This window comes from Vulpes vulpes, chromosome 2 (genome assembly GCF_048418805.1).
Source record: "Vulpes vulpes isolate BD-2025 chromosome 2, VulVul3, whole genome shotgun sequence".
Classification (NCBI taxonomy): Eukaryota; Metazoa; Chordata; class Mammalia; order Carnivora; family Canidae; genus Vulpes; species Vulpes vulpes.
The window spans coordinates 102078340-102106103 of NC_132781.1; the positions used below are offsets into that span (position 1 = coordinate 102078340).

At 37.1% G+C, this 27764-nt stretch overlaps 1 protein-coding gene across 12 annotated transcripts in view; it reads right to left on the minus strand.

Moving 5' to 3' along the window:
- Positions 1-27764, minus strand: part of ABI1 (abl interactor 1) — a 137858-nt gene that overhangs the window by 19828 nt on the left and 90266 nt on the right. For 6 of the 12 annotated variants that reach the window (XM_072742191.1, XM_026013641.2, XM_026013643.2 and 3 more), the window contains exons 3-6: positions 10951-11127; positions 5056-5070; positions 4226-4326; positions 1787-1927 (exon numbers count right to left, since the gene is read on the minus strand). In XM_072742191.1, the coding sequence (XP_072598292.1) occupies positions 1787-1927; positions 4226-4326; positions 5056-5070; positions 10951-11127 (434 nt within the window). The remainder of the gene's footprint in view (positions 1-1786; positions 1928-4225; positions 4327-5055; positions 5071-10950; positions 11128-27764) is intronic. The other 6 variants (XM_072742201.1, XM_026013640.2, XM_026013644.2 and 3 more) reach the window with 1 other exon arrangement.

Sequence of the window (27764 nt, forward strand, 5' to 3'; positions counted from 1 at the left end):
TCAACATCAATGGCTCAACAGGTCCAGAAACTCAAGAGAGCAAAGACTTGTACAGCTTAAACAAAATTTTGTTCTCTGATATGATTATTCTATAATTACATTATCATATGTTAATAGAAGAAGAAGAAAAACATAGAAAGCTGTTTATATACCATAAAGTGCTTGAATGTGAAGGCCTCTCTACTGCCTGAAGCCAGGTGATCTATTAATACTCTGCTTTGTGCTGGCATTGCATCATAGACATATGAAGTTTTTGTATTTATTATACTCTTCTACAATTACTGGCTTATAGGCCTTTTTTCTCACATAGGGGTTGGAAAATTATAGCCCATGAGCTGAATCTGACTCCTGGTCCAATTTTTTCAACCTGTGAGCTGAGAACATTCTTTTCATTTTTAAATGGTCAAAAAAAATTTAGAGGAATTTTATGACACGTTAAAATTTTATGAAATCCAAATTTCAGTTCCATGTACAAAGTTTTATTGGAATGCAGCCATGCTCATTCATTTATGTGTTGTCCATGGCTGCTTCCATTCTGCAATGACAGGGCTGAGTAAATGCAAGAGACCATATGGCCCACAAATCTTAAAATATTAACAATCTGGCCTTTTATTAACAAGTTTGTCAATCCCTGTTCCAACAGAATGAGCTTCTGGAAAATTAAACTATATCTCATGGGCATATCCCTAGTACCTAATAAGTAACTCTTAGTAACTAGTTGCTGAGTATGATTAAACGCTTAATCCTTCCACTATAGAGAAAAACCATCCTTTGAATTATTATTCAAAAACAAACACAAAAATTTGGTTCTCACTTAACTTGACCTGATACAGTAACTGAAAATTTCAATATAATAATTTATTTACTAACAGTAACAATTACATAGCACTTAAGAGGCTTGACACAGCCTATTTAATTGAATCCCCCAAAATGATTTTGCTAAGTTTCTCTAATATATCAACCTAAAAGTCAGGGTAAAGAGAGGTTCCTTGCCCAAGTTATATAATAGATTAAAATGAAGAAAAAAATAAATTAAGCTGTACAACAAATTTGTCTGACTTTTACAAAAGTACCCAAACATGGAGTGGCTATTCTGGGAGAAAGAAAGTAGAGGCTATAATTGGGAAAGGGCCTAAAGGGGACTTCCGGGCTGCTGGGAATACTCCACTTTCTGATCTGGGGATGATTATGTGGGTGTATTCAATTTGTATTAAACCATCAAGTTGTATACTTAATACACTGTAGGCTTTATACTGAATGGATGTCATGCTCCATAAACAAGTTTTTAAAAAATCCACTGGGAGGGGATTTCTAGAACTTTTTTTTAAAACAACTTAAATATTCTCTAGTATATTAACTCTTTTAACAAATTCTTCCTCCAATTGAAGGTGTCTTTCTTCGTCCAACCTCATAAAGTTTAAATCACATTGCATAATTTCCGATATTTCAGTCTTTAACCAAAAATATTTAAGAGTGGTTGCCTTGATCTTTTTTAAATAACTGTTTTAAAATATTCTTTAGGCCTTGATCCAAATATATATTTATACTTCCATCAAAAAGAAAACATAGTAGCAAATCTGTAATTAGTTTAAACCTGCTTAACACCTAAAAAACAGAGGAATTATGGCACAAATTTATTTAAAGAAACATTATACAATATGATTACCCTCATCTTTTATATTCTATATTAGCATTAGAACAATACTTTACTCAGCAACTTTTCAGGAGTTTGTCACCAGTCAATAACCCCCATTTGCCGATATTCAAACTCAATCTGAAGATTTACCTGTGTGTCCTTGGTCTCTGGTTTAAAGAAGCTGTCCTGCCTGGACTATGTTGACTTCCGAGCCTAGCAGGACTTGTCATGTAGTCATTAGGAACTGTTGGGGGTTTAACAGGTTCCAGAGTTTTATAAGGAGTATTTCGTCTAAAGAAGCAAAACAGAGAAAAAGAATAATGAGTAAGAAAGATTAAATGGTATTGTCACCATATTTGTGATTGTCTCTTTGTAACCAAGTATAACACAATTTTTCTTTATCTGTAATAATAAAGTTTTGTTTGAAAAAATTCTTCGGGGGGAATCCCTGGGTGGCTCAGCGGTTTGGCGCCTGCCTTTGGCCCAAGGCATGATCCTGGGGTCCCGGGATCGAGTCCTGCATCGGGCTCCCGGCATGGAGCCTGCTTCTCCCTCCTCCTGTGTCTCTGCCTCTCTCTCTCTCTCTCTCTGCCTATCATAAATAAAAATAAAAATAAAAATAAAAATAAAAATAAAATAAAATAAAATAAAATAAAATAAATAAAATAAATAAAAAAATAAAATAAAATAAATAGATAGATAGATAGATAGATAGATAGATAGATAGATAAATCTTTTAAAAAAAAATTCTTGGGGGGATCCCTGGGTGGCTTGGTGGTTTCGCGCCTGCCTTTGGCCCAGGGCACGAGCGATCCTGGAGTCCTGGGATCGAGTCTCACACTGGGCTCCCAGCATGGAACCTGCTTCTCCCTCTGCCTGTGTCTCTGCCATTTTCTCTATCATAAATAAATAAAAATAAATCTTAAAACAAATAATACATTAATTAATTGATTGATTAATTAATTCTTTAGGACATCTGGGTGGCTCAGCAGTTGAGTATCTGCCTTGGCTCAGGGCATGATCCCGGGGTCCATGGGATCCCTGGATGGCTCAGCGGTTTAGCGCCTGCCTTTGGCCCAGGGTGTGATCCTGGAGTCCCAGGATCGAGTCCCACGTCAGGCTCCCGGCATGGAGCCTGCTTCTCCCTCCTCCTGTGTCTCTGCCTCTCTCTCTTTCTCTATGTCTATCATAAGTAAATAAATCTTTAAATAATTAATTAATTAATTAATTAATTATATATTATTCCCAGCCCAGTGACCCACAAGCCACTGTCCTTGTACATTATGAAAACAATGTTCCTCCCCTGCAATTTACTCCTACTTCAGTACAGAAATATATGAACAAGTACATTCTGATACCATTCTGATATATTCTGATACCAAAAATGCCACGTATTTCTCAATAAATGATTTTAACTTTTCTATTTAATAGCTTCCTATGTTTTTTTCAGGGGCTAAGGGTTTACAGAATGAAAATGGAAACTAAGATTCTGTCAAAATGTTGACTATCAATCTCTGTTACTATAAAATAATGATTCCTCACCCCTCTACCAAAAACAAGAAATCTACTATATTGCTTCCTACGTTAAGATCAATAATCGTTCAAAGATGTCTTACCAATCAGTCTATATTTTTGCTGCACTTAGAAGGAAGAAACCACCAACTATTATCCTCTCCAATTGGCCTACATGCAAAACTTAAACCACCAACTATTATCTTCTCTATTTCTCCAACTGGCCTACGTGCAAAACTCAGATTATCAGTAGAAACACAGTTCAGGGTTCTCCAGGTAAAGAGTCCCCCTGCAGGCTATGAAGCCAAACCACATAAAACACATCGCTAATTCAAACTCCTGCAATAGGAATATTGTAAACACATATGAAAGCACCATATGGAATCATCCTGCAATTTCATTAGAAATAAACTTGGGGGATCCCTGGGTGGCGCAGCGGTTTGGCGCCTGCCTTTGGCCCAGGGCGCGATCCTGGAGACCCGGGATCGAATCCCACATCGGGCTCCCGGTGCATGGAGCCTGCTTCTCCCTCTGCCTGTGTCTCTGCCTCTCTCTCTCTCTCTGTGACTATCATAAAAAAAAAAAAAAAAAAAAAGAAATAAACTTGGGCTAGACTCCCCCCCACCCCCCAAAAAAAATGAATTAGAAGGTAAAAACTAGGGATGCCTGAGTGGCTCAGCAGTTGAGCATCTGCCTTTGGCTCAGGGCATGACCCCGGTCTGGGATTGAGTCCTGCATCAGGCTCCCTGCGAGGAGCCTGCTTCTCCCTCTGCCTGAGTTTCTGCCTCTCTCTGTGTGTCTCTCATGAATAAATAAAATCTTAAAAAAAAAAAAAAAGATAAAAACTAAATAATGCTTATTTGCACGTATACAAAAGATTCTTTCTAGTACAGACTTCTATAGAGAAAATTATAAAACAAGCAGATTCTGTTCAAGGAAAGAAGAAACAAAATGAATCTATAAGAGGTAGTTCACATTGAGAGCGTCCCACAGCAAAGACCCATACCCACTTAAGTCACAGAAACATCTTTCTCTTTAGCATATGCCTTTTCTTGTAAAATGTAGTTGCATTCTTACCCCAGCGTTCCCCGGCCTGACATGGGAGGGCTCGGTGGTTTCTGAGTAGGAGGATTTGTTCTCGACAGTGTGCCAGTTCTTGCAGGCTGGTTATTTCCATGCTAAAATGTGGAAAGAAAAGCTTTTTATTTTTATATCAAATTGTTCTGTTGGTGTTTTGACACCATGTATTATTTTTTTTTTAATATCAGAATATGAAGTAAGGATTCCCAGACAGTTTTAATAACTGACTTTGGTACTACATTTTAAAAAGTCAAGAAATTTCCACTTGCACAAAGCTTTTTCTCCTATTATCTGTGCTATCCAGACCAATTTATGGCAAATACAGATGTGATTATTGGATTTTATACATTATTTTACTGTTAAACATGTTCACTGAGATCAAACTTAGCTGCATTCAAGTACTGGATTTCCAAAATTTTTTACATGTGTACATGAATAAATACTATAGATCTCAGTGTCAACTTGCTAAAACATTAATCTGAAAAATCATCTTTATCTTAACAATTCAGTAACAAAGTCATATGTGTCTGGAAAACCTCCTAATTGTTAAGTCAATAAAAGCAAGGCAACTATCCAAAAAAATGAGCAAAGCAATAAATGTTAGCAAAATTAATGTTCCTATATAAATGCAGATGTCAATATATCATTGATATATTAACACATCCAAGCTAAATGTTGCTTATTTGAACTGAGTTTATTTAATCTACATAAATCCTATGGGAAAAAAGCAGACAGACATAGGAAGAGTTTTCACATTTTAGTGGCTCTGCAGCCTTTATCAAAATAGAGGGAATACTGTGGATCAAATGATAAGTAGTATCTCTTACCTTGGCTTTTAGCCACTTTACGTTGGCAAAAAAGGGGGGGAAAAAGTAGAAATTAATTCTAAATAAATTGTATCTAATAGGACACGTTTACATTTATAGTCATTCAATTCATGTTAATAAGCTTTTACCCAGCCATATTTCAAATATTTTATAAAGAAAAAAAATCCATAAGCAATAGGGAAATATTCACATGTATTAAATATTTTCCAAAAAAATATATTCATAAGGAAAACATCACTAAATTATGCCAATCTTATGAAGGCCCAATAATGTCTTATATCAGTATTTATCCCATGAAACTAATCCAACTGAATTACAGATGATAAACACTGATTTAAACACAAACATCTAACACATTCAATGTAAGGCTACTTTAACACATCAGTGTACCAAACGTAAGGCTTTACCAAACAATCAATGCTCAAGTATTCATCAGATGAATGGTAATATAGTATTCTAAAACTGATATTCTGAAACTGATAAGCTGTAAATGCTAAAATTCAAAATCACATGGTGCTTCCAAATTCAGAAAAAGACCTAGTACCTGAGTATTAAAAAAAAAAAATCCCTATGCACAATAGCAGCTTAGCCGGATTCTAACTAAGGCATATACAAACAAGGTCTAGGGGATTCCTGGGTGGCTCAGCAGTTTAGTGCCTGCCTTCGGCCCAGGGTGTGATCCTGGAGTCCCGGGATCGAGTCCCACATGGGGCTCCCTGCATGGAGCCTGCTTCTCCCTCTGCCTGTGTCTCTGCCTCTCTCTGTGTGTCTCTCACACAGAGATAAATAAAATCTTTAAAACAAACAAACAAACAAGGTCTAGAAGCCCTCTCATTTGTAATTTATGAATCTAAATCTGAGCAGGCCAAAAGCAAAAGGTTATAGGTTGCTTTTGTTCTAAGTTTTCTTCTGAACCAGTTTAGACAAAATTCAAAACTGAAGAAAGATTGCTTTGATCCTAAAGGCTACTCCTATGAAAGATGACTAGCCTATATATGAAATAACATGTACTACAAATAATATGAAATACTGTGTATAGTCCTAAAGCATCACTACTTGTACCATGCCACTTAAGAAATACCTTTAGGTTGTAGAGTCTAACTTTGTATATATTGGGGTCTTAAGTTCTTTGACATTTGTCTTTCTAAATATGAATCTATCATTTTTCAGGTGACATAAAGGCAACCATTAGGAAAGTCAACCAAAGAAGGAATGTACTTTGTCTCGGATATATTCTTATTTCTAGGAATTAGGCCAGAATTTTGGTATTCTTTAAATGTTTGTTTAGAATGATATTGCTCATTTTCATCAATGTCTAGAATCCTACCTAGCTGCTACATATCACATCTGGATTTAGAAAGTGTAAACCTGAGTAACATTATTATCCTTGGAAATAAGATATACTAATGTGATAGTATCTCAATACACTAAATATTTCTAAAATAATTTAGAAATATTCCAAATATGACCACCTATCTTGTTTCTACTGAACAAGAAAAAAACTAGCATTCAAGTATAAACTGATCCCAAGTGAAAAAATGAATGGAGAATCGGGGAATAAAAACTCTAGCAGAACTTTGCTACTGTGTAATGATGCAACCTTTAACCTTATATGAAGTTCTGCCTTTTCTATCAAGTGTGTATTTATATAGAAGTGTCTGAGTTTGAGATTATTACAAGGAAATCATCTCTGTATCTTACATCTTAAAATACTATAATTGTTAGCAACCAACAAGATTTATCCACTTAAAAAATCCCCAAAACACATCCAAACTAGACTTTTATTTCCTTAAGATCTCACTTCATTTCTTTAATATTTACATTAACAGATAGGCCACTTTACCATGTCCTTGGAATCTCAGGTTGAAAACAACAGGATTCTCTTTGATTCCTCCCTATCTTCTGACCCTAAGTAAATTATAAGCCTTGTATACCACAAGTGCTGTCCATAAAAAAGGCCAATCCTTTCTTTGCTATGACTCATTAGTTTACTCTTTTAATACAAATGAAACCTTCAAAAAATATCATTCCTATGTATATATTATAAATACTTAGTGTCTCTACTAATAAAATGTAACAACTCCTAGATTACATGGTCTTTTGAGACTTAAAAACACATACAGTGAAAGTCCTTTGTAAATTATAAACCAGGCTATAAAGCTGTTAATTAAAAATAAATTTAGGGACACTTGGGTGGTTCAATCAGTTAAGCAGCTGCCTTTGGCTTGGGTCATGATCCCAAGATCCTGGGATTGAGCCCAGCCTTACCATCTGGCTTCCTGCTCAGTGGGGAGCCTGACTCTCCCTCTCCCTCTGCCTCTGCCTCTCCCCACACCTCCCCCTTGCTCAGGCATTCGCATACATACATACATAAATTCCTTAAAAATTTTTTAAATGTCTTTACTAAGTATTCAGGTCTTCTTTAGTTTACTCTGCAAAGCTGTACTCTTATAAGGTTCATCTTCTTTACATTCTCCTTTATGTATATATTCTGGTGGTTTCCTTATGCTAGGATTCTCTAATCCATATCTTACACTGCTTCCAAAAGTCAAACCAGACATAAGATATTTCTTCCATATTTTGAATTCCTACCAAACTTATGTGTAACCATCTATCTCACAGCATAAAATGCTTCACCATATAGTATTATTTAAATAATACAAGTATCAAAACCCTGAAATTTAAATCACAAAAGAAAATATGATGGAACATTAACTAGAAACTTTAACATGAAACTTGGTAGACATAAGAAGAAATACTAACATATTTGGATATAATTTTTTTAATCTATGTGTTTTTTTTATAATACCCAAACATTAAAAAAGTTTGGGGGGATCCCTGGGTGGCGCAGTGGTTTGGCGCTTGCCTTTGGCCCAGGGCGCGATCCTGGAGACCCGGGATCGAATCCCACATCGGGCTCCCGGTGCATGGAGCCTGCTTCTCCCTCTGCCTGTGTCTCTGCCTCTCTCTCTCTCTATCTCTCTCTGTGTGACTATCATAAATAAATTTTTAAAAAAATTAAAAAAAAAAAAAAGTTTGGGTATTAAGAGCCAAATAGCAGTATGTATTTGGGTATCAAGAGCCAAATAGCAATATGAAGAAATTTAGGAATATATAAAGAACTCATTTCCTTGACAGAAAAAAGAGTTCTTACCAATCAGTAGGAAAACAGACTTCTAAGTAGAAAAGTGGTGGACAAAGGTTAAGAAAATAATTCTAAAAGTATAAGAATAGCTTCTCTCTTTTTCCTTCTCATAATTTTGGCCCTAGCATTTGTTCATTAACTACTATCCAAATTTCTGGGTTACCTGGGTGGCTCAGTGGTTGAGCATCTGCCTTTGGCTCAGATCATGATCCCAGGATACTGGGATAGAGTCTTCCATCAGGCTCCCCACAGGGAGCCTGCTTCTCCCTCTGTCTGTATCTCTAACTCTTTCTGTCCCTCTCATGAATAAATAAACAAAATCTTAAAAAAAAAAAAACAAACCCACCTACTATTCAAATTTCTAACGTCACTTTACTATGCTCTAGAAATATTTAATTAAGCCAGCAATGAATGATCTTTCAGAGAAATCAGAAAACAAGAGAAACAGAGTGGCAATGAGACAATTGGGGAAAAAATAACTGTGTATATTTGTATATCACAGAAACAAAATATGGACAAATATGCCACATATCAGACTCTAAGAAATGTTATTCTCACAGACCATCAACTCTCTCACCCTAATCAAAAATATATTTAAAAATAACCTGTGTATAACATGTGAAATAAACTCAGTATTTTAATAAAGTAAAAAAAAAAAATTAAAAAATTACCTGTACAATACAAATGTACTGTCACAGAACTATACGTTTAAAATGTTAAATAATAAATTTTATGTATATTCTGCCATGATAAAAAGAAAAATCCTGTGTCAGTAACCATATTACAGAAAGCAGACTACCAAAATTCTTATCTGCATACTTTCAACATATATTATGCAGCATTTACACTTCCCATTTATACATATATGATGAAATAATTTCATATTCTCACCCAAAATTTCCTTATAAAATTTGCTTTCATCTTCTATTCTGCTAAGTACTATGTATTAAACTATTAAATATAATTATTAATGGAGGAATAATATAGGATATTCACTTCTAAGATGACATTTTTTTTATGCACATATTTTGTTTTGAAAGAGAGCAAGCTCAAGATTAGTTAGGTCAAAGGGGGGCAGCCCAGGTGGCCCAGCGGTTTAGTGCCATCTTCAGCCCAGGGTGTGATCCTGGAGACCCAGGGTTGAGTCCCACGTCAGGCTCCCTGCATGGTGCCTGCTTCTCCCTCCCTCTGCCTGTGTCTCTGCCTCTCTCTCTCTCTGCGTATGTCTCATGAATAAATAAAATCTTAAAAAAAAAAAAGAAAGATTAGGCCAAAGGGGAAGAAGTGAGTGCGAGTGTGTACACGCATGCATATACGTATGTGTGTGTGTGTGTATAAATTTTAATCTCATGGCAATTAATACAAAAAAGATTTCTTCCAGACTCTCAATATTCAAATCCTATAGCTCAATCTAGTCTAAAATAACTTAAATTCCAACTGAGTTTAAGCTTTTTTTTTTTTTTTTTAAAGGATTTTATTTATTTATTCACGAGAGACACGGGAGCGGGGGGGGGGGGGGGGGGAGGGAGAGAGAGGCAGAGGGAAAAGCAGGCTCCACGCAGGGAGCCTGACGTGGGACTCGATCCTGGGTCTCCAGGATCAGGCCCTAGACTAAAGGTGGCACTAAACCACTGAGCCACCAGGGCTGCCCTGAATTTAAGCTCTTTACAACTCTAGCCACATACCCTGGATAAAAATAAAAGAAACAAACAAGTAGCCTCTTCTACATTTGTAGTGTTCCAATTTTATGTCTAACTTCAAAGCATGACAGAAAAGGGGAGATTCCAATAATGACAGTGCAGAGTAGAATAAAAGTGAATATTGTCAGTCAGCTACACTCTTCTCTTGATCAGGAACCCCAAATAATTTAGAATGCAACAGAAATCCAGCAATAACCCTGGTCAGATCAGCCAGCTAGGGAAAGCTTCAAGATTCTAGTCGACTCCTAAAAATTTATTATAAAAATTCTGAAAATCAGATACAAAATCAAAAAATGGTCCTCTAGGAAAGGGACTATCAAATTTCATAGGAATCGTTTACCCTGAGCAAAAATGGCTATAGAATTCAGGTCATTCAGTATGTTTGCAGAATAACCCATAAACATCTAAGAAGTTGACAGACTACAGGTATCCTTCAATAGCAGCTAATTCTGCCATGCTAAGAAATGAACATGGGCAACAAATAATCTCTTTCCTAAAACCCTACTGGGGCAGGGGAAGGCGAGGAGGGTATGGTATGCAAAACTACATACAATTTTTTGTTTTTCATAAGTTGCTGGAATTATAGCCACATCTACATAAATGCACTTACATATATTTTTTGAAATAAAAGGTTTAAAGTATTTATAAATGATTTTCTAAAACAACTCTGCAAAGCATATAAATTTTTTATTTTTAAATATTCATTCAGAAAAAAAATAAATAAATAAATAAATAAATAAATATTCATTCAGTAGTAAAAGCAAGACATGGCATTCACAATATCTGTACTATTAGTCTAGGATTCAAATGGCTCTACTGACAAAAAGCCATGGTAAGTTTTACTATCTTCTGAATACAGCCTATTCCACAGATAGAATTCTGACTCAAACTTAGTATAATACATAGCTAATATTAAATATTCTTTGAAAACTATAATGCTAGTTACTAGCTAAGAGAATCTATTAATTAAGAAAATGATTTTTACTGCTCTATTTCCTATCCCAAATATTTATTGGATAAATTATTTCAAGTTAATATAAAAATGCTTACCTTGACACCATGGCCCACATCATCCAGAACTGTATAGTCAATAGGTTTCCGAATATACCTTACAGGACGCTCCATGTTTGCAGGTGCTATTATTTTGTGAGTTCTTGATGTATTCTTATTTGTTGTCAAAATACCAATCTCTCTCCGAGCCACTTTTTCTTTGTGAATGTCCACGGTCTATATTTTAAATTTGAAAAAAGAAAATATTATTAGGCATAGTAAATTAAATAACAGCCATATATATTGACCATATACAAGGTTGGACTACAGGACAGTATCACATGTCTACTTTCCAGTGAATACTGTATCTTTCCCTTCAAAATTAAGGAAATTAATATCCTTGAGGCTCAAAACAAGGAATATCTAAAAGTGATTAAAACCAACAACTGATTTAATGGAGTTGGTTCCAAAACAATTTCCAGGGAAGCAATTTTCATTCCTAAAAACTCAGTGTGTATGGAACGGGACAGGTATCTTGCTCTGAGAAGCTTATACTTTATTTATTGAGGATGCAGACAAGGAAGAAAATCAATAATTACAACACAATAAGGTAAGTGCTGTAGTGACCTACACACAGGGCATCTGAAACCTCTCCAACAGTGTTCAGAGCCAAGATACCTAACTAGGTTGAGAAGGGTTCACTTAAAGACTTTATAAAGAAAAAAAAAAAAGGCTTTATAAAGTATGTAGGTTTTTAAGAATGAATAGAAGAGGTAAATATGGAAATTATTCAAGGCAATCAATCATGTTGCAGATAAAAGGTATAAGAAAAAAGATGGTAAGTTAGAGCAGAGGTTACAAACTGGCATCATGCAGCTTACCTAATACTGGCCTTTATGGCTTAAAAAATTTTGTTGTTGTTGTTTAATTGCCAACATTTAAACCTAGATAGTAGTCAGCACATAAGAAATAATTACACAACTACTCAATAATTTAAACTTTGTCCTAATGGTAGTGAGGAACTGGTAACAAATTTTAATTGGGTGACATCATCAAACCTGCATTCTAAAAGATCCCTCGAGTTAGGGCATCTGGGTGGCTCAGTTGGTTAAGCATCTGCCCTCGGTTAAGCCATGATCCCAGATCCCAGGGTCCTAGGATTGAGCCTTCTTGCTCCCTCTCCCTCCTGCTTATGTGCTAATAAATAAAATCTTTTTTTTTTTTTTTTTAGCTAATAAATAAAATCTTAAGGAAAAAAAATAAATCCCTCTAGCAGAGGTGGTGAGGATAGATAGAACAAGAGCACTGGCCGTGAGACCAGGCAGGAAGCAGTGACAATAGTCTAGGTGGAGAAGCAGCAAAGATGGAAACTGAAGATGGTCAAGGGGTATTGTCAGAAAAAAAACCAAGTTTAAGATTCTATTAATGTTTAAAAATAACCTGTGTTAATGTTTAAGATTCTATTTCCAGAATTTAAAAAATTGAATGAGAGAGGATCTGCAATCAAAATATTCTCCCAACTCCAAAACGAGGTAAAGAAAATTCTCCTTCAGTGTCTAGAGTTTTTGCACATCTTACAAGAAAAGGCACTGCTCCCCCTGTCTGGGATATTTATAAACAGCCTTAGAAGATATGGTGTCTTCCAGGAGAGCAAAAGGTAGGCTTGCTTTCTGTCCAGTGTAATAAAAATGTCAGCTCTGGGGCAAAGGTCAGGAAGGCTTATTGCCCCTTATAAAAGATCTGGTCCCCTAAGCTGGGAGTTCTTTTCCTGCAATGGCCCCATCTCTGTGTGCAAACATCACTTGGCTCTCTTTTCAGTATCCTACAGAAATTGGGGCTAGTTACCTAGCACAAATGCTGACACTGGCTACTGCTATTGCCATGACCAATGACATCCTGCATCTGGCCCAAGAGTCTCATGTCATTAATATTGTCTATGAAATTGTGGCAGGCTAACTTCTTAGCTTGCACAAAGGGTAAAAAAAAAAATCTTAAACCTGTCACAATTTTTGACAGTTTTGGAAATGAGGCAGAATTTCTTCTAGAAATGGAATGAAAGACCAGTTAACAGGAATCAGCTAAGTCCATGGGAATCATGAGTGAACATGCTGACCAAATGGGATGGTCAACCAAGCAATAAATGGTTTACTTTACCAGCTATTAATAAAGGCTAATTTGAGGATGTAGTTTCAAGGTGAATACCATTTTGTAGGTTCAAAGATAGCAGTCTGAATAATGCCCTAGTTACTGACCATCAACTTTCCATCAACCTGACAGTTGGCCTCAGCAGGTCTGCCCTATGAACTGGTACTAAGATTTATCTGGCAGAGGAAGTGGGGAACACAAAGGACTGTTCCTCTTAGACAATGTTACACCCAATGTTACACTGGGTGCCAAAGGAGAAAAACTACAACCACTGTGGTCAGAACCAGAAGAATCTTTAGAACTTCAGCTAGTTTGTTACATGCAGGGAAGGGGCACATAATGCTTATTAAAAGATGGCAACAGCTGACTATCTTCTTGCTCAGTCCCTCCTGCAGCCTATTTGGTCAACATTCAATTCATTCAAGAGGAGTAAAAGAGGGGCGCCTGCATGGCTGTCAGTTGAGCATCCGATTCTTGATTTCAGCTCAGGTCATGATTTCAGGGTTCTGAAATTTAGCCCTACATTGGGCTCCACACTCAACAGGTTTCTTCTTGGAATCCTCTTTTCCTCTTGCTCTGCCCCTCCCTGCTGCATTCCCTCTCTAATAAATAAATCTTCAGAAAAATATATTAGTAAAAAAAAACCTCAGCATTTTTTGGCAGTGGGTCTGCTACAAAAGAGCTCTGCCTATACCACCCCGCCCACCCCACCCCAAAAATTTCACTAAGAGAAACTACTGTGGGCACTGACTAGTCTTCACATTCTTCCTGTACTAAACTGGGTTTAAAATGATGAAAAAGGTGATTCACTAAAGAATGAGAAACTTGTCCAAAGAAATCTAGATGAAGTCTTGCTGTTGGACCTTACGGTCTTGGAAAACTCCTCTAATACTTATGCTGAAATAAGCAAGAGTTTAAGAGATATTATCTCGATAATGGAACAGCAAATAGCCTACATTATGTAGACTACTAAAAACAATGTTGAAAAAAATAATAAAATAAAATAAAATAAAATAAAATAAAATAAAATAAAATAAAATAAAATAAAATAAAATAAAAACAATGCTGTCACTGTGCACATCTTAGCCCAAGTCATCCAAAGGGCACGTGGTCATTTCTCTACCAGAAAGCAATGTGGCTGTAGCTCTGAGTGTCAGTACTGATCAGCATACAGCTAGAGCACTGCTCAAAACTGAAAGGAAATACACCTTGTTTAGAGGTGCAGAGCTGCTCTCTCCCAATCTTCCCGATGGCCCAGCTTCGGCTGCTTTGCAAAGATAAATGGTGGTAGAGATGAGTTTTCCTAGTTCCCCAAGGGAACTGAAGATCAAACATACTCAGGTATGCTAGAACCCTAGGGAGAGGTGGGATTCAAAATTTTATGGCTCTGTTACATACAGGAGCCCACATCCCCTTCATAACCATCATGTAGAGGAAGAGGGTACTTGTTTTCAGCTATCAACATTTGGGTAGGATTAACAGTGGGGAAACAGCAACTAACTCAGACTTTTCAGTGCTATCTTTGGATCAATTCAGTGTATTACTACTGTTGTGCCTTCTACCACTGAGTATATAATTTACTGATATTTTGCATGCCTGTACTGTAAATGCTCCTAAGTGCCAGAGCAGATTATGACAAATGGGAAGAGCCCATGTAGAAAACACTGGTAGCTTTAGCACCCCTCAATCCTTATGACCCCTTTGTGTACACATCTCCACACATAGATGATTTTACTCACTGGGGCCTCTGGCAAGAGGAGCAGTTCCCACCAAAGGTATCCCTTTGGTTTTTGGATTCATGCCTCCCTAAAAGAGCTACCAAGTGCACACTCCTTTTGAAGTTTCCCATTTGAGGATGGGTCAACTCAAACTCAATGACTACAAAGGTGGTAAGAGACTAGCAAGCTTCTCTTATCACATTCAAGTGGTAAATTCAAGAATGCAGCCAGGCTGGCCCCTACGTTATTTTAACTTTACATGAAAAAGTGGCAGTTATCCCTTGAGGGAAGTTTTAACCTCCATTCTGCATAAATCAAAGCCACTGGCTCATTGAGGCCCTTGATTCATGGAGGATCTCATAAATGCCTGCACCTGGTTCACTAATGAATGATTCACTTACAACGAAACTATGGTGTTCAGAGTGTTGGTATGCTGTTCAATTTCAGGGCCAGCCACACAGAGCTGAAAATGGGTGTGGATGCTTTGCTCCATGGGCAGAACTCAAGTATGTTCTCATAGATCTGACCAATATTCCTCTTCATAAACCTTGTTATATTTTTACTGACTCTGGGTCTGTTACTAATGACCTAGCTATTTGGTCTACTACTTGGAAAACTACAAACTGACATAATAAAAACTAGCCGTAAACTGTTGGGGACAAATTGCAGTTGCTGATCAGATCATCTAGGTCACAAATACAGATGCCCATGGTAAGGGCCCATCATCTGATGAGATCATATGGAATGAAGCCTATTACCAGGCCTATATCGCCCAGACTGCCATCACTGCTGCAGGATCTATTAACACATGTACCATCATAGAACAGATAGAGTAAAAGACTCTCTGTTCCTGATGCAGAGGCAATCAATGCATTCCACACTTGTAATTCCCAGAAGATCCACTTGTCTGATCTCTTCTACTGACAGATTGGCTACATCAGATCTCTGACCTCCTTCTTCAGGCTATTAGTAGTATCTTACCATTGGTGACATTTTTTTTAGGCATGACACTGTTATTCCAATCCGATCAGCTGACTCCAGCCACACCAATGTTAACCTTGATGCTAATCTGTGCCTCATTTTTCACTTTCCAAACTATTTGCAGTCTGTTATGTTTTTATTCTAAAAGTCACAACAATGGGCAGTTAGTCAAGGTGTTTGATGGCCTTCCATACTCCTTATCACCCACAGGCATCATGCATTGCTGAGTGCTGGAAGAACCTGCTCAAAAATCAACTCAAAAAATTCAAAAACAAACAACTAGATTAAAAAATGGACAAAGGAGGGCACCTGGGTGGCTCAGCTGGTTAATGCCTTCGGCACAGGTCACAATCCCGGGGTCCTGCGATAGAGTTCTACATTAAGCTCCCTGCTTATTAGCAGGAGTCTGCCTGTCCCTCTCCTTCTGCCTCTCCCCCACCCCACCTCACCCCGCCCCAGGCTCTTTCTCTCTCTGAAAAGAAAAGAAAAGAAAAGAAAAGGAAAGGAAAGGAAAGGAAAGGAAAGGAAAGGAAAGGAAAGGAAAGGAAAGGAAAGGAAAGGAAAGGAAAGGAAAGAAAAGAAAAGAAACGGACAAAGGATTTGGATAGACATTTATCCAAAGAAAATATACAAACCTAGAGGTTCCTCTCCTATTATAGACTGTACTGCAATACAGGAGAGGCATCATCACAGGTATCACTCAGCCCTCTTCACATTTCTCTATGGAGCTTAGGCTTGGAAAAACTGGCACAAATACCAACACTGGCTCTTGCTATTGTCATGAATAATAAAGTCCTATGTCTATGACCCAGAAGTCTTGTATCTTCTAACAACATCTAGGAAACTATGGCAAGCTAACTTGCTAGCTTGCATAGATGGCAAAATCTCAGACCCTTCACAGTTCTTAAAATAAGCTTTCTTTTTATAGTGAAACAATTCATACTCGGGCCAGTCCCCCTCCTCTTCGGTAATTTGGAAGATTATCTGACATAGTCACTCATGTTATAAATTATAGTTAAGAAGCTACATTTTTTAATGCCTTCACTTATCTTTTAAATTCTTTCGTTTTCTGGGGCACTTGTGTGCCACAGTGGGTTAAGAATCTGACTCTTGGGGGCACCTGGATGGCTCAGCAGTTGAGCGTCTGGCTTCGGCTTAGGTCGTGATCCTGGGATCTGGGATCAAGTCCCGCATCCAGCTCCCTGCGAGGAGCCTGCTTCTCCCTCTGCCTATGTCTCTGCCCCCCTCTCTCTCTTTCTCTCTCTCTCTGTCTGTGTCTCTCATGAATAAATAAATAAATTTTTTAAAAAAAGAGTCTGACTCTTGGTTGCAGCTCAGGTCATGATCTTATGGGTGGTGAGACTGAGCCCCAATGGGGCTTGGTACTCAGTGGAGAGTTGGCTTGAAGATTCTATCCCTCTGCCCCTCCCCCTACTGGCACATGTACACGTGCATGTGTGCACGTGCGCTCTCTCTTTCTTTAAAATAAATATATAAATCTCTTTTAAAAGATAAACTCCTTCTCTAACATAAGTTTAATTTGGTCAAGCTAAATTCTGATTGACATGGAATTAAGTTTGGAGATTCATAATTCCATAGAAAGAAAATACTGAGATTTCACTGGAGGGTAAAAAACATGGACCAACACTCACCTAGGTTTGCTCTTAACTCCCCAAACACTCATCTCTGTGTCCTTTGCAAGGTCACTTTACAGATGTAATGCCTCTGTATTGAATCCTAAGTTCTCTATGCTTTATAACCTCTCCTTGGCAAACTCATCCACATTCAAGTTTAAATTGCCATTTATATACACATAAACTTTATTCTAGACCTCCTCTCATGTGCAGAATTGTACAAAAGGTGTGACAGGGGCACCTGGGTGGCTCAGCTGGTTCAGCGTCTGATTCTTGGTTTCCTCTCAGATCATGATCTTGGGGTCATGATCAAGCCCTGCATCAGGCTCCACACTCAGCATGGAGTCTGCTGGAGATTCTTGTTCTCTCTCTCTCTCTCTCTAGCCCTCCCCCTACTTGCATGTTTTCTCTCTCTAAAATAAATAAATAGGGACACCTGGGTGGCTCAGAGGCTAAGTGTCTGCCTTCAGCTCAGGGCATGATCCTGGAGTCCCAGGATCAAGTCCCACATGCGGCTCCCTGCATGGAGCCTGCTTCTCACTCTGCCTGATTCTCTCTCTCTCTGTGTGTGTGTGTCTCATGAAAAAATAAATAAAATAAATAAATCTTTTTAGAAAGTGCAACATTCTCCTCAGATATGCCAATGGTACCTCAAAATGAAAATGCCCCAAATCAAATACATAGTCTACTCAACTCTATGGCTGAATAGAAAACTCAATGTTCCTGTAACAGTTCTCTATCAAGTTAATTAAGTCAGACATCTAACACCCTCCTACTTCATATCCAATATCACTAAATCTTGTCATATTTACCTTTAACAAGTGTTGGTGAGGATGTGGAGAAAAAGGTTAGAACCCTTGTGCATACTGTTAATGGGAATGCAAATGAGCACAGCCTCTATGTAAAACAATATGGAGGTTCCTCAAGCAATCAAAAATAGAACTACCGGGGATCCCTGGGTGGCGCAGCGGTTTAGCGCCTGCCTTTGGCCCAGGGCGTGATCCTGGAGACCCGGGATAGAATCCCACGTTGGGCTCCTGGTGCATGGAGCCTGCTTCTCCCTCTGCCTGTGTCTCTGCCTCTCTCTCTCTCTCTCTCTCTCTCTCTCTCTCTCTGTGACTATCATAAATAAATAAATAAATAAATAAATAAATAAATAAATAAATAAATAAATAAATAAATAAAAAAAAATAGAACTACCGTATGATCCAGCAATTCCACCTGAGTACTTATCAAAGAAATAAAAACACTACTTCAAAATATATATGCACTCCCATGTTCACCACGGCATTGTTTATAATACCCAAGATATGGGGGGAAAACATCGAAGTGTCCATCAATGGATGAATGGATAAAGAAGCTGTGGTAAATATATACACCACCACAATGGTATACTATACTATGGAGTACTTTTCAGCCATAAAAAAGTATAAAATATTGCCATTCGCAACAACATGAATGGACCTTGAAGGTATTATGCTAAGTGAAATAAGACAGAGAAAGATAAATACCATACAATTTCACTTATATGTGGAATCGAAAAAAACCAACAAATGAAAAAATAAGCCCACAGATACAAAGAACACATCAGTGGTTGCCAGAGGCAGGGACTGGACAAAATGGGTTAAAGGAGTCAAAATAAGTAAGTCATAGGGATGTAATATGCAATATGGTGACTATCGTTAATAACACTGTACAGTATATTTGGAAGTTGCTAAGAATAAATCTTAAAAGTCTTCATCATGGGGATCCCTGGGTGGCTCAGCGGTTTGGTGCCTGCCTTCGGCCCGGGGCATGATCCTGGAATCCCGGGATTGAGTCCTGGATTGGGCTCCCTGCATGGAGCCTGCTTCTCCCTCTGCCTGTCTCTCTGCCTCTTTCGCTCTCTGTATCTCTCATGAATAAATGAATAAAATCTTTTTAAAAAAAAAAGTCTTCATCACAAGAAAACAATTTTTGTTAACTATGTTTGGGGACATACGTTAACTAGACTTACTGTGGTGATCACCTTGCAATATATACAAACACTGAATCACTCTGTGGTATAGGTGAAACTAATGTCAATTATACCTTTATTTAAAAACATACATACATGCAAACCATATAGATACCATTAAGGTGTCTCCAACACCTTAATCCTAGTCAATCTACTGTGTCATCTCTCACTTTGGTTATTGCAAAAGCCTTCTAACTGGTCCACTTGTATCCAGTCTATCCCCTTTCTAATCTGTTCTTTACAGTGTAACCACAGTGATCTTTACAAAATCAGTAAACTTGAGAAAACAAAATGAAAAACTCTGAAGACAGCTCACCTGCTTAAATCCTATTAAAAGAATATCCTACATGGCTCCCAGTCTTCATGGGAAAAACAAATTCAAAACGGCTCAAGTTCTTTCCCTATTTCTTTCAAATATCATGGTATCCACAATTCTCCTTAAAATCATCTTTTTCACCCTTCCTATCTGCCCTACACACTGCAGACATATTCAGGACACTATTTCAAGTTACCAGAAGTTTTTTTTTCTGAGTCCACTTCCTCTCCAGTTTCCCAAGTACAAATCACAAAAGTTCAAATCATAACCCTTCCTGCAATGTACAACCCTCCATATGGGAGGGTGAGTGAATACAGCAGGTAGGAGGAGGGGAACAGACCTGGAACATTTGTATAACAACAGCATGCATATGCTCACCAAGCCAAAGTTAGCTTTTTCAAGGAGACTAATTCCTTCTTACACTTGCATTTCCTTACTTTCACATTTTTTTCATCTTTAGATAGCAAAATAAGCAGTTTGATACCAAGAAAATTGGTTTTCAATTATAATATACTGGAGATAACATTTAAGAGTTATCCTAGTTACCCATCTGATCACCATGCAGCAATCCCTAGACCTATGAAGCATAGCTGAAAACCACTGATTTAAAGAAAATACACATATATACACAAATGTGAAATCAGAAAACCTAGGTTTGAACACTGGCTTTTTCACATACTAGTTGTGATATTTTATACAGCTTTTTAGCTCACTAAAATTCCATTTTGCTTATATAAAATGGGGATGGGATAACAAAAGAATATTGCTTGATATAAAAGTAAAAAAAATTTTTTAGTAAAAAAAATTAGCCAAATCTGAATCTTACTTATCAAACTATCCAATCTACAATCCTGCAGTTAAGGGAAAATATTTCTAAAATGTGAAAACATGGACATACCACATTGTGTATTAGAAATAATGAATGTTGAATCTGGAATGCACTAAGCCAAATGCAGAAAGAAAAAAACTGCATTATCACTTATCTGTAAAATCTAAAAAAAGTCACACACACAGAAGGAGATGGGGTGGAGAGGTGCAGGAAATGAAGAATCTAAAAAGCTGAACGCCAAAAGCAAAGCAGAAGATGGTTACCAGACTCTGGGAGTGGGTATTGGGGAGATATTAGTCAAAGGCTACAAAGTTGCAGTTAATAGAATGAATAAGCCTAGAGATCTAATGTGCAGCATTATGACTACAGTTAATAACACAGTACTGAATACTGGAAATTTACAAAGAGTAAATTTCAGGTGCTCTCATCACATACAGAAAAGGTAACTCTGTGAGAAGAAGGCACCTTAAGTTAAATTAGCTTTACTACAGTAATCATTTCACTATGTATATGTACATCAAATCATGTTGTAAACCTTACTAATTATGCATAATTTTTATTTTAAAAGATAAAAAAGGACGATTAACATGATTTATGTTCCAATCTCCAGTTTTGCCACTAGCAATAGTAGGATTTTAGAAGACTCCCCAAAGTCAGTCTAATGAGCATTAAGATTCTGGAAGCTTGAAACTCAATGATTCCAAGATAAACAAGTCCTACAGACTAAAATTCATTTATAAGAAAAACAAACATTACATATGTGCCTATCAGCAGGACAAACTAAAGAAAAGCTAGAAACACAAAAATTCTGATAAATGATTAGATCATGTTTGATGATTTAGGACTTTATAAAAGAAGAGATCAAGTCAAATAGAATGCACGTGGAGATAAATTTCGAAGTAAAAGATAGAATTAACATGTCCAAAGGATCATCTTTTAAGGTAAGAGTACATTCCTAAAGATTTTATATGTAATTCAAAGCTCAAAAAAATCAAACTAAGTTTAACACAGGATAGTGTTTGTTTTCTGCCTAAGTGTCAAATGACAATAAAATAATTTAACAATTTTCCTTGTCCAGTTTTGGAATTATGCAATGGTTTGTAGAATTTTTTAGTCTGAAGAAAGTCTTCACATTTTTAAAATAATTTTTTAAGGGATCCCTGGGTGGCTCAGCGGTTTGGCACTTGCCTTTGGCCCAGGGCATGATCCTGGAGTCCCGGGATCGAGTCCCAGCGTCAGGCTCCGGGCATGGAGCCTGCTTCTCCCTCCTCCTGTGTCTCTGCCTCTCTCTCTCTCTCTGTGTCTATCATAAATAAATAAATAAATAATAAATAAGTAAATAAATAAATAAATAAATAAATCTTTAAAAAATAAAATAATTTTTCAATTTTATTATTTTTTTAAAAGATTTTATTCATTTATTCATGTGTGTGTGAGAGAGAGAAAGAGAGAGATAGGCAGAGACACAGCAGAGGGAGAAGCAGGTTCCATGCAAGGAGCCCAACATGGAACTTGATCCTGGGACTCCAGGATCACGCCCTGGGCCGAAGGCAGGTGCCAAACTGCTGAGCCACCCAGGGATCCCAATTTTTCAATTTTATATCTCATGTTGCATTTTCAGCACACAAAATGAAATTGTACTACAATGGGCTGGTAACAATGACATAGTTGCAACAGTCTAATAAAAAGCAAAGGAGGTCTCTGAATTTGGGTAATGTAAGAGGCATCATCTAGAGCTAGATAACAGTAAACTCTTTTGACAGACTCAATATGACAAGTACAAATAATATCCAGAGTTGTGAGAAAGAAACATGACAATGGAGAATATAAGATAAATCAACAGACGTGATCAGAACATCCTGGATAAAGCCATAACAAAGTCTCTCCCCAACTAGTTATAAATAAGGTTAAAAAAAGAGGGGGGGGGGATCCCTGGGTGGCTCAGCGGTTTACCGCCTGCCTTTGGCCCAGGGCACAATCCTGGAGTCCTGGGATCGAGTCCCACGCCCGGTTCCCTGCATGGAGCCTGCTTCTCCCTCTGCCTGTGTCTCTGCCTTTCTCTATCATGAACAAATAAATAAATAAATCTTTAAAAAAAAAAAAAAAGAGGGGGTGTGGGGAACAGTGAAATAGGGAGTTTGAAAAATTAATCTGAAGAAAAAAAAAACAAAAAACTATGTAACCTTCGAAGTATAAGATACACCCACTTACCAACTAGACATCTCTCTCATTCCCCCACTCTCATCCAATGGAGTATTGATGCCAAATCTTCCAAACTGATCTATAACTTCAATGCCTCCCAATAAAAATCCCAACAGATCTTTTATGGTTTCAAAATATATACTGAATAGCAAAGGAGAAAGAATCACCAAGATAAGGTTAAAAAAAAATTACAAAGAAGAAGGGACTTGCCCATTGATATTTATTATAAAGCTATATTAAATAAGACAGTATGGACAAACTCAATAAAAGAGAACTCAGAAACAAGTTCACACAAGGAAACTTGGTATCTTACACTGATGACACACCAGTAGGAAGGAATACATTATTCAAATGGGCAACCAGTTTCCATGTAGAAAGAAACACTAAAAATGGATCCCTACCTCACACTCTAGGGAAAAAAATCAATTCCAGATCCATTAAATGCAAATGCAAATAAGCAGCATATTTATATTTGAAATATTATACATGAATATGAACCACTATGAATGAACTATACATGAAGTACAGATAAATCTTAGAAACATAATGCTTAATTTTTAAAAAGTAAAGCTAGACTACAAATAATATGAATCTATTTTTACTAAACCCAAATATAAACAATATTAACAATTGTTTAGGAATACATATTTATGTGATAAACTTTTTTGAAGGACAAGGAAATAAGCATTAAGGATTGAAGCACATAGGTATAAGAAACAGAACTGATCATCTTCTAGTTAACTTTAGTGGTGGATTCACAAATGTTTTATTATTACAAATACTGTTACATGCATTAGATTTATTCTTCTGAATGTATTAAGTATAATTTTTCAAAAGTCTTTAATCACAAACAAAATACTAAATAGACCATGAGAAAAAGAAATGTTAGTATTCTTCAAGCAGCATCAAGGAACTCCATAAAGAAGCTTCATTTTAGCCATCCATATTTGGCAGACCAAAAAGGAGGAGGATGGAGTACAAAGGAAAATTACAAGAAGAGGAAAGAGCATAAGCAAAGGCAAAAAGACATGAAAATACAACACCTGCTTAAGATGTATGAGAAAATTTTTAACAGCATGAATACAAATAAGTTAAACTCTGCTCTCATTAAAAGTTATTAAAGGAGGGGCTCCTGGGTGGCTCAGTTGGTTAAGAGTCTGCCTTTGCCTCAGATCATGATCCCAGGGTCCTGGGATGGGTGCCCTGCATTGGGCTCCCTGCTCAGCAGGGAGTCTGCCTCTCCCTCTGCCTGCCATTCCACCCTGCTTATGTGTTCGCGTTGTCAAGCAAATACAGAATCTTAAAAAAAAAAAAAAGTTATTAAAGGAATACTAAGGAATTTAGAAAATCAAATTTGGCAATTTCTTTTTAAAGGGTCAAACAGGTTCTTTATAATATAAGCAGATCAGGAATTGAATAGGTAAAATATTTTGTAGAAAACTAAGGTTCTAATTAAAGTATTCCAAAAGTGATTCTATTTAGAAATGAAAATATTATTTTCCAAAACAAATATTGAAATACAACAACTTTGTAAGTAGACAAGATTTTTAAATTATATTTTAAGATACAATTATTTTAAACTATTATATTGAAATATGGTGTTTTAATTATGTTCTCTTTCCTTTCCTTTACCAATTGGGGGTGGGGGGCAGAAAAACATGCTTTTTATAGATCCTCCAAAAAAAATTCCTTTCTAATTATCAAAAGACAGAAACCAGAGCAAAAAAGAAGTACAACATAACAAAACTACTCAGTATTTCACATATTTTCTATCATGTTGGAAGGCCTACTATCCTCACAACCACCATTTCCAATACAGGGAGGGCATTATAGGTTTCAAGCAAAGGATCGTGTGTGTGTGTGTGTGTGTGTGTGTGTGTGTGTGTGTGTGTGTGTGTATGTATGTATGTAAAAGCACAATAAATGTTTGCTGAAAGAATAACTACAGAATGAAAAATCGAAACAGTTTTGCCCTGAATAGAAAACGGAGGAGTATAAAAAGGATAGAAAAAGTGTAAAAAGAGTCCTGAGACAAGCCACACAGAGAAAGCCTTCAGCCAAGAAAGAAACAATCTTTGTTTGTTACTGCTTATTTGGACCAGACTCTGGAAATGGCTCTATGCCCAAAATTCTGTGTTACAGAGCTTTGTTCAATAAGCTTGAAACAAGGTCCCAATCAACTGCAAAGTTAACTTGATTCAGAATGACCTATATATACACACTATAAAATAGATCTATTTAGAAAAGAGCTGCAGAATAAGACTCTGGTGGAAAAACATAATCTAAAACACTTGAATCAGAATTATTCCAAAATACTTTATCCTGGGAAAAACTGGATTTGTTACTAACACTTTGGCCCATATCCAATTTTTAGTACTACCCAGTGACATTTTTGTCACCCAATGACATTTTTGTCTCCTCTTCTGCTTAAGAATACACAATGTTGAACACTACACATGGTGATTATACATCTACCTCAAAAAAGAATTTTTTTGCGCTTAATTTTGTGATAACCATTTTGATCCAAACTAGGATCTAAGGTAAAAATGAACTTTTAAGAGAATATTAGATCACAGTTTATCTTCCAAATACCAGGTCATAAATTTGTACTTAGTACTAAGAATTAACTTTCTAAAAAATATTTTGTGAGTGCTCCTCCCTTCTTAAAAAGATAATATTATGTACCTAAAATTCTGTTGAGGAGGCGCCTGGGTGGCTCAGTCAGTTAAACATCTGCCTTCAGCTCAGGTCACGATCCCAAGGTCCCTGGATCAAGCCCCACATCAGGCTCCCTGCTTGGTGGGGAGTCTGCTTCTCCCTCTGCCCCCTCATCCTGCTTGTGAGCACTCTCCCCTTCTCTTAAATAAATAAATAAAATATTTTAGAAATAAAAAAAATAAAATTCTGTATAGAAATATCACCTATTATAGTCTAATGACTAAGAGCACAAGCTCAAGAACTAGACCGCATTGATTTAAAAGCAGACTCTTGGGACACCTGGGTGGCTCAGTGGTTGGGTGCCTACTTTTGGCTTAGGTCGTGATCCCGGGATCTGAGACTGAATACTACATCAGGATCCCTGCAAGGAGCCTGCTTCTCCCTCTGCCTATGTCTCTGCCACTCTCTCCCTCTCTCTGTGCCTCTCATGAATAAATAAATCTTTATAAATAAATAAATAAATCTAAATGAATGAATGAATGAATGAAGCACTCTACACTTACTTGCTGTGTGATCTTGGGTAAGTGACTTAACCTCTCCATGCCCTCAGTTTCTTATTGTACAGATGAGATATTTAAAAACAACAACAAAAAAAAACCACACCATGACTGTGAGGATTCAACAAGTTAATTTACATAAAGGATTTTCAGCATGGTCTCGCATGGAGAAAGAACTAAATAAATGTTAGCTTTTATTATTATCCTGTTCTCTAATCCATATCCAAGCATTTCACTGAGTTTACTAGATGTTAAACCAGTTAAAGCTTAAAGCTAATAATACAACTCTTACAATTTTGGAAATTAAAAACTGTTACTTAGTTCATTTAAGAAGAGCAGCCACATTAAACATATAAGGAGGGTAAACCAGTATTACCAGAAAAAAAAAAGAAGCAAATCCAACACTTTGAAAAGATTTTAATTATACTCAATAGCAACCATTTCTGCGCCTACTCTTTTCTTTCATATTCATCATAAAAGTACTTTTGGTACTGGGGTGCCCGGGTGGCTCAGTGGTTAACGGTCTGCCTTTGGCTCAGGTCATGAAGTCCTGGGATGGAGCCCTTTGGGCTCTCTGCTCAGCAGGGAGCTGCTTCTCCATCTTCCTGACACTTCCCCTGTATATGCCCCCCACCCTGCCTCTCTCTGTGTCAAATAAATAAAGTCTTTTTTTTTAAAAAGTATTTTTGGTCCTATAATTCCTACAAGTAAAAACCACATTTGGAGATATTTCCAGAGAGGATATTTAAAGGTACAAACTGGTGCTTTAGATTAAATTCAGAGGACTGATGATACATTAATGGCTCTCCCTTCTTAGAATTCCACCAAAATGAATGCCAAAAAATTAATATATAATAATAAATATTTTACATAAGTCATAAAATATATATATTTAAATACATTTTTTTAATATAAGGACAAGGAGAAATAAAAGAAGAAAAATCAGTGGACAAGAACTTCCAATAAATGTTTGGGTATCAGAAAACAAACAGAATCAAGGTAACTGATTAAGACAGAAGAGGCACTTAGGTGGCTCAGTCATTTGGGTGACTGACTCTTGATTTCTGCCTCAGGGTCATGGGATCAAGCCCTGCAACAGGCTCTGCACTGGACATGGAGGTTGCTTAATATTCTCTCTGCCCCTCCCCACTCACATGCACTCTCTCTCTTTAAAAAAAGGGGGGGGGGGCGAGGGACAGAAGCAGCTAGAACCCAAAATGTCTAGAGAAAGCAAGACAATTTATCCTAAAAATAATAGTAATAATAACAACCCTTGAGAGGCTCAGAATTTGGAAGTGACTGGTTCTACAGACTACAAAAGTGAGAAATAGAATCAAAATGATGAGATACTGACACTAGGACAGCTACAAGAAAAATATAAACAGATAAAAGAGGATTTGTGGGGATGTAGAGATACTGACCCTCTCACACATTGCTGGTGAGAATGTAAAATGCACAATCACTTTGAAAAACAACTGGCGGGATCCCTGGGTGGCGCAGCGGTTTGGCGCCTGCCTTTGGCCCAGGGCGCGATCCTGGAGACCCGGGATCGAATCCCACATCAGGCTCCCGGTGCATGGAGCCTGCTTCTCCCTCTGCCTGTGTCTCTGCCTCTCTCTCTATCTCTGTGACTATCATAAATAAAAAAAAAAAAAAGAAAAACTGGCAATTTTCTGAATGGTTAAACACGGAATTACCTTATGATGCCACAAGTCCACTCCTAGGTATATAACCTAGGAATTATATATGAAAAGCTATGTCCACAAAGAAACTTGTAAGTAAATATTGAGGTTCCAGCATAATCATAACAGCCACAGAGTAGAAACAATCCAAATGTC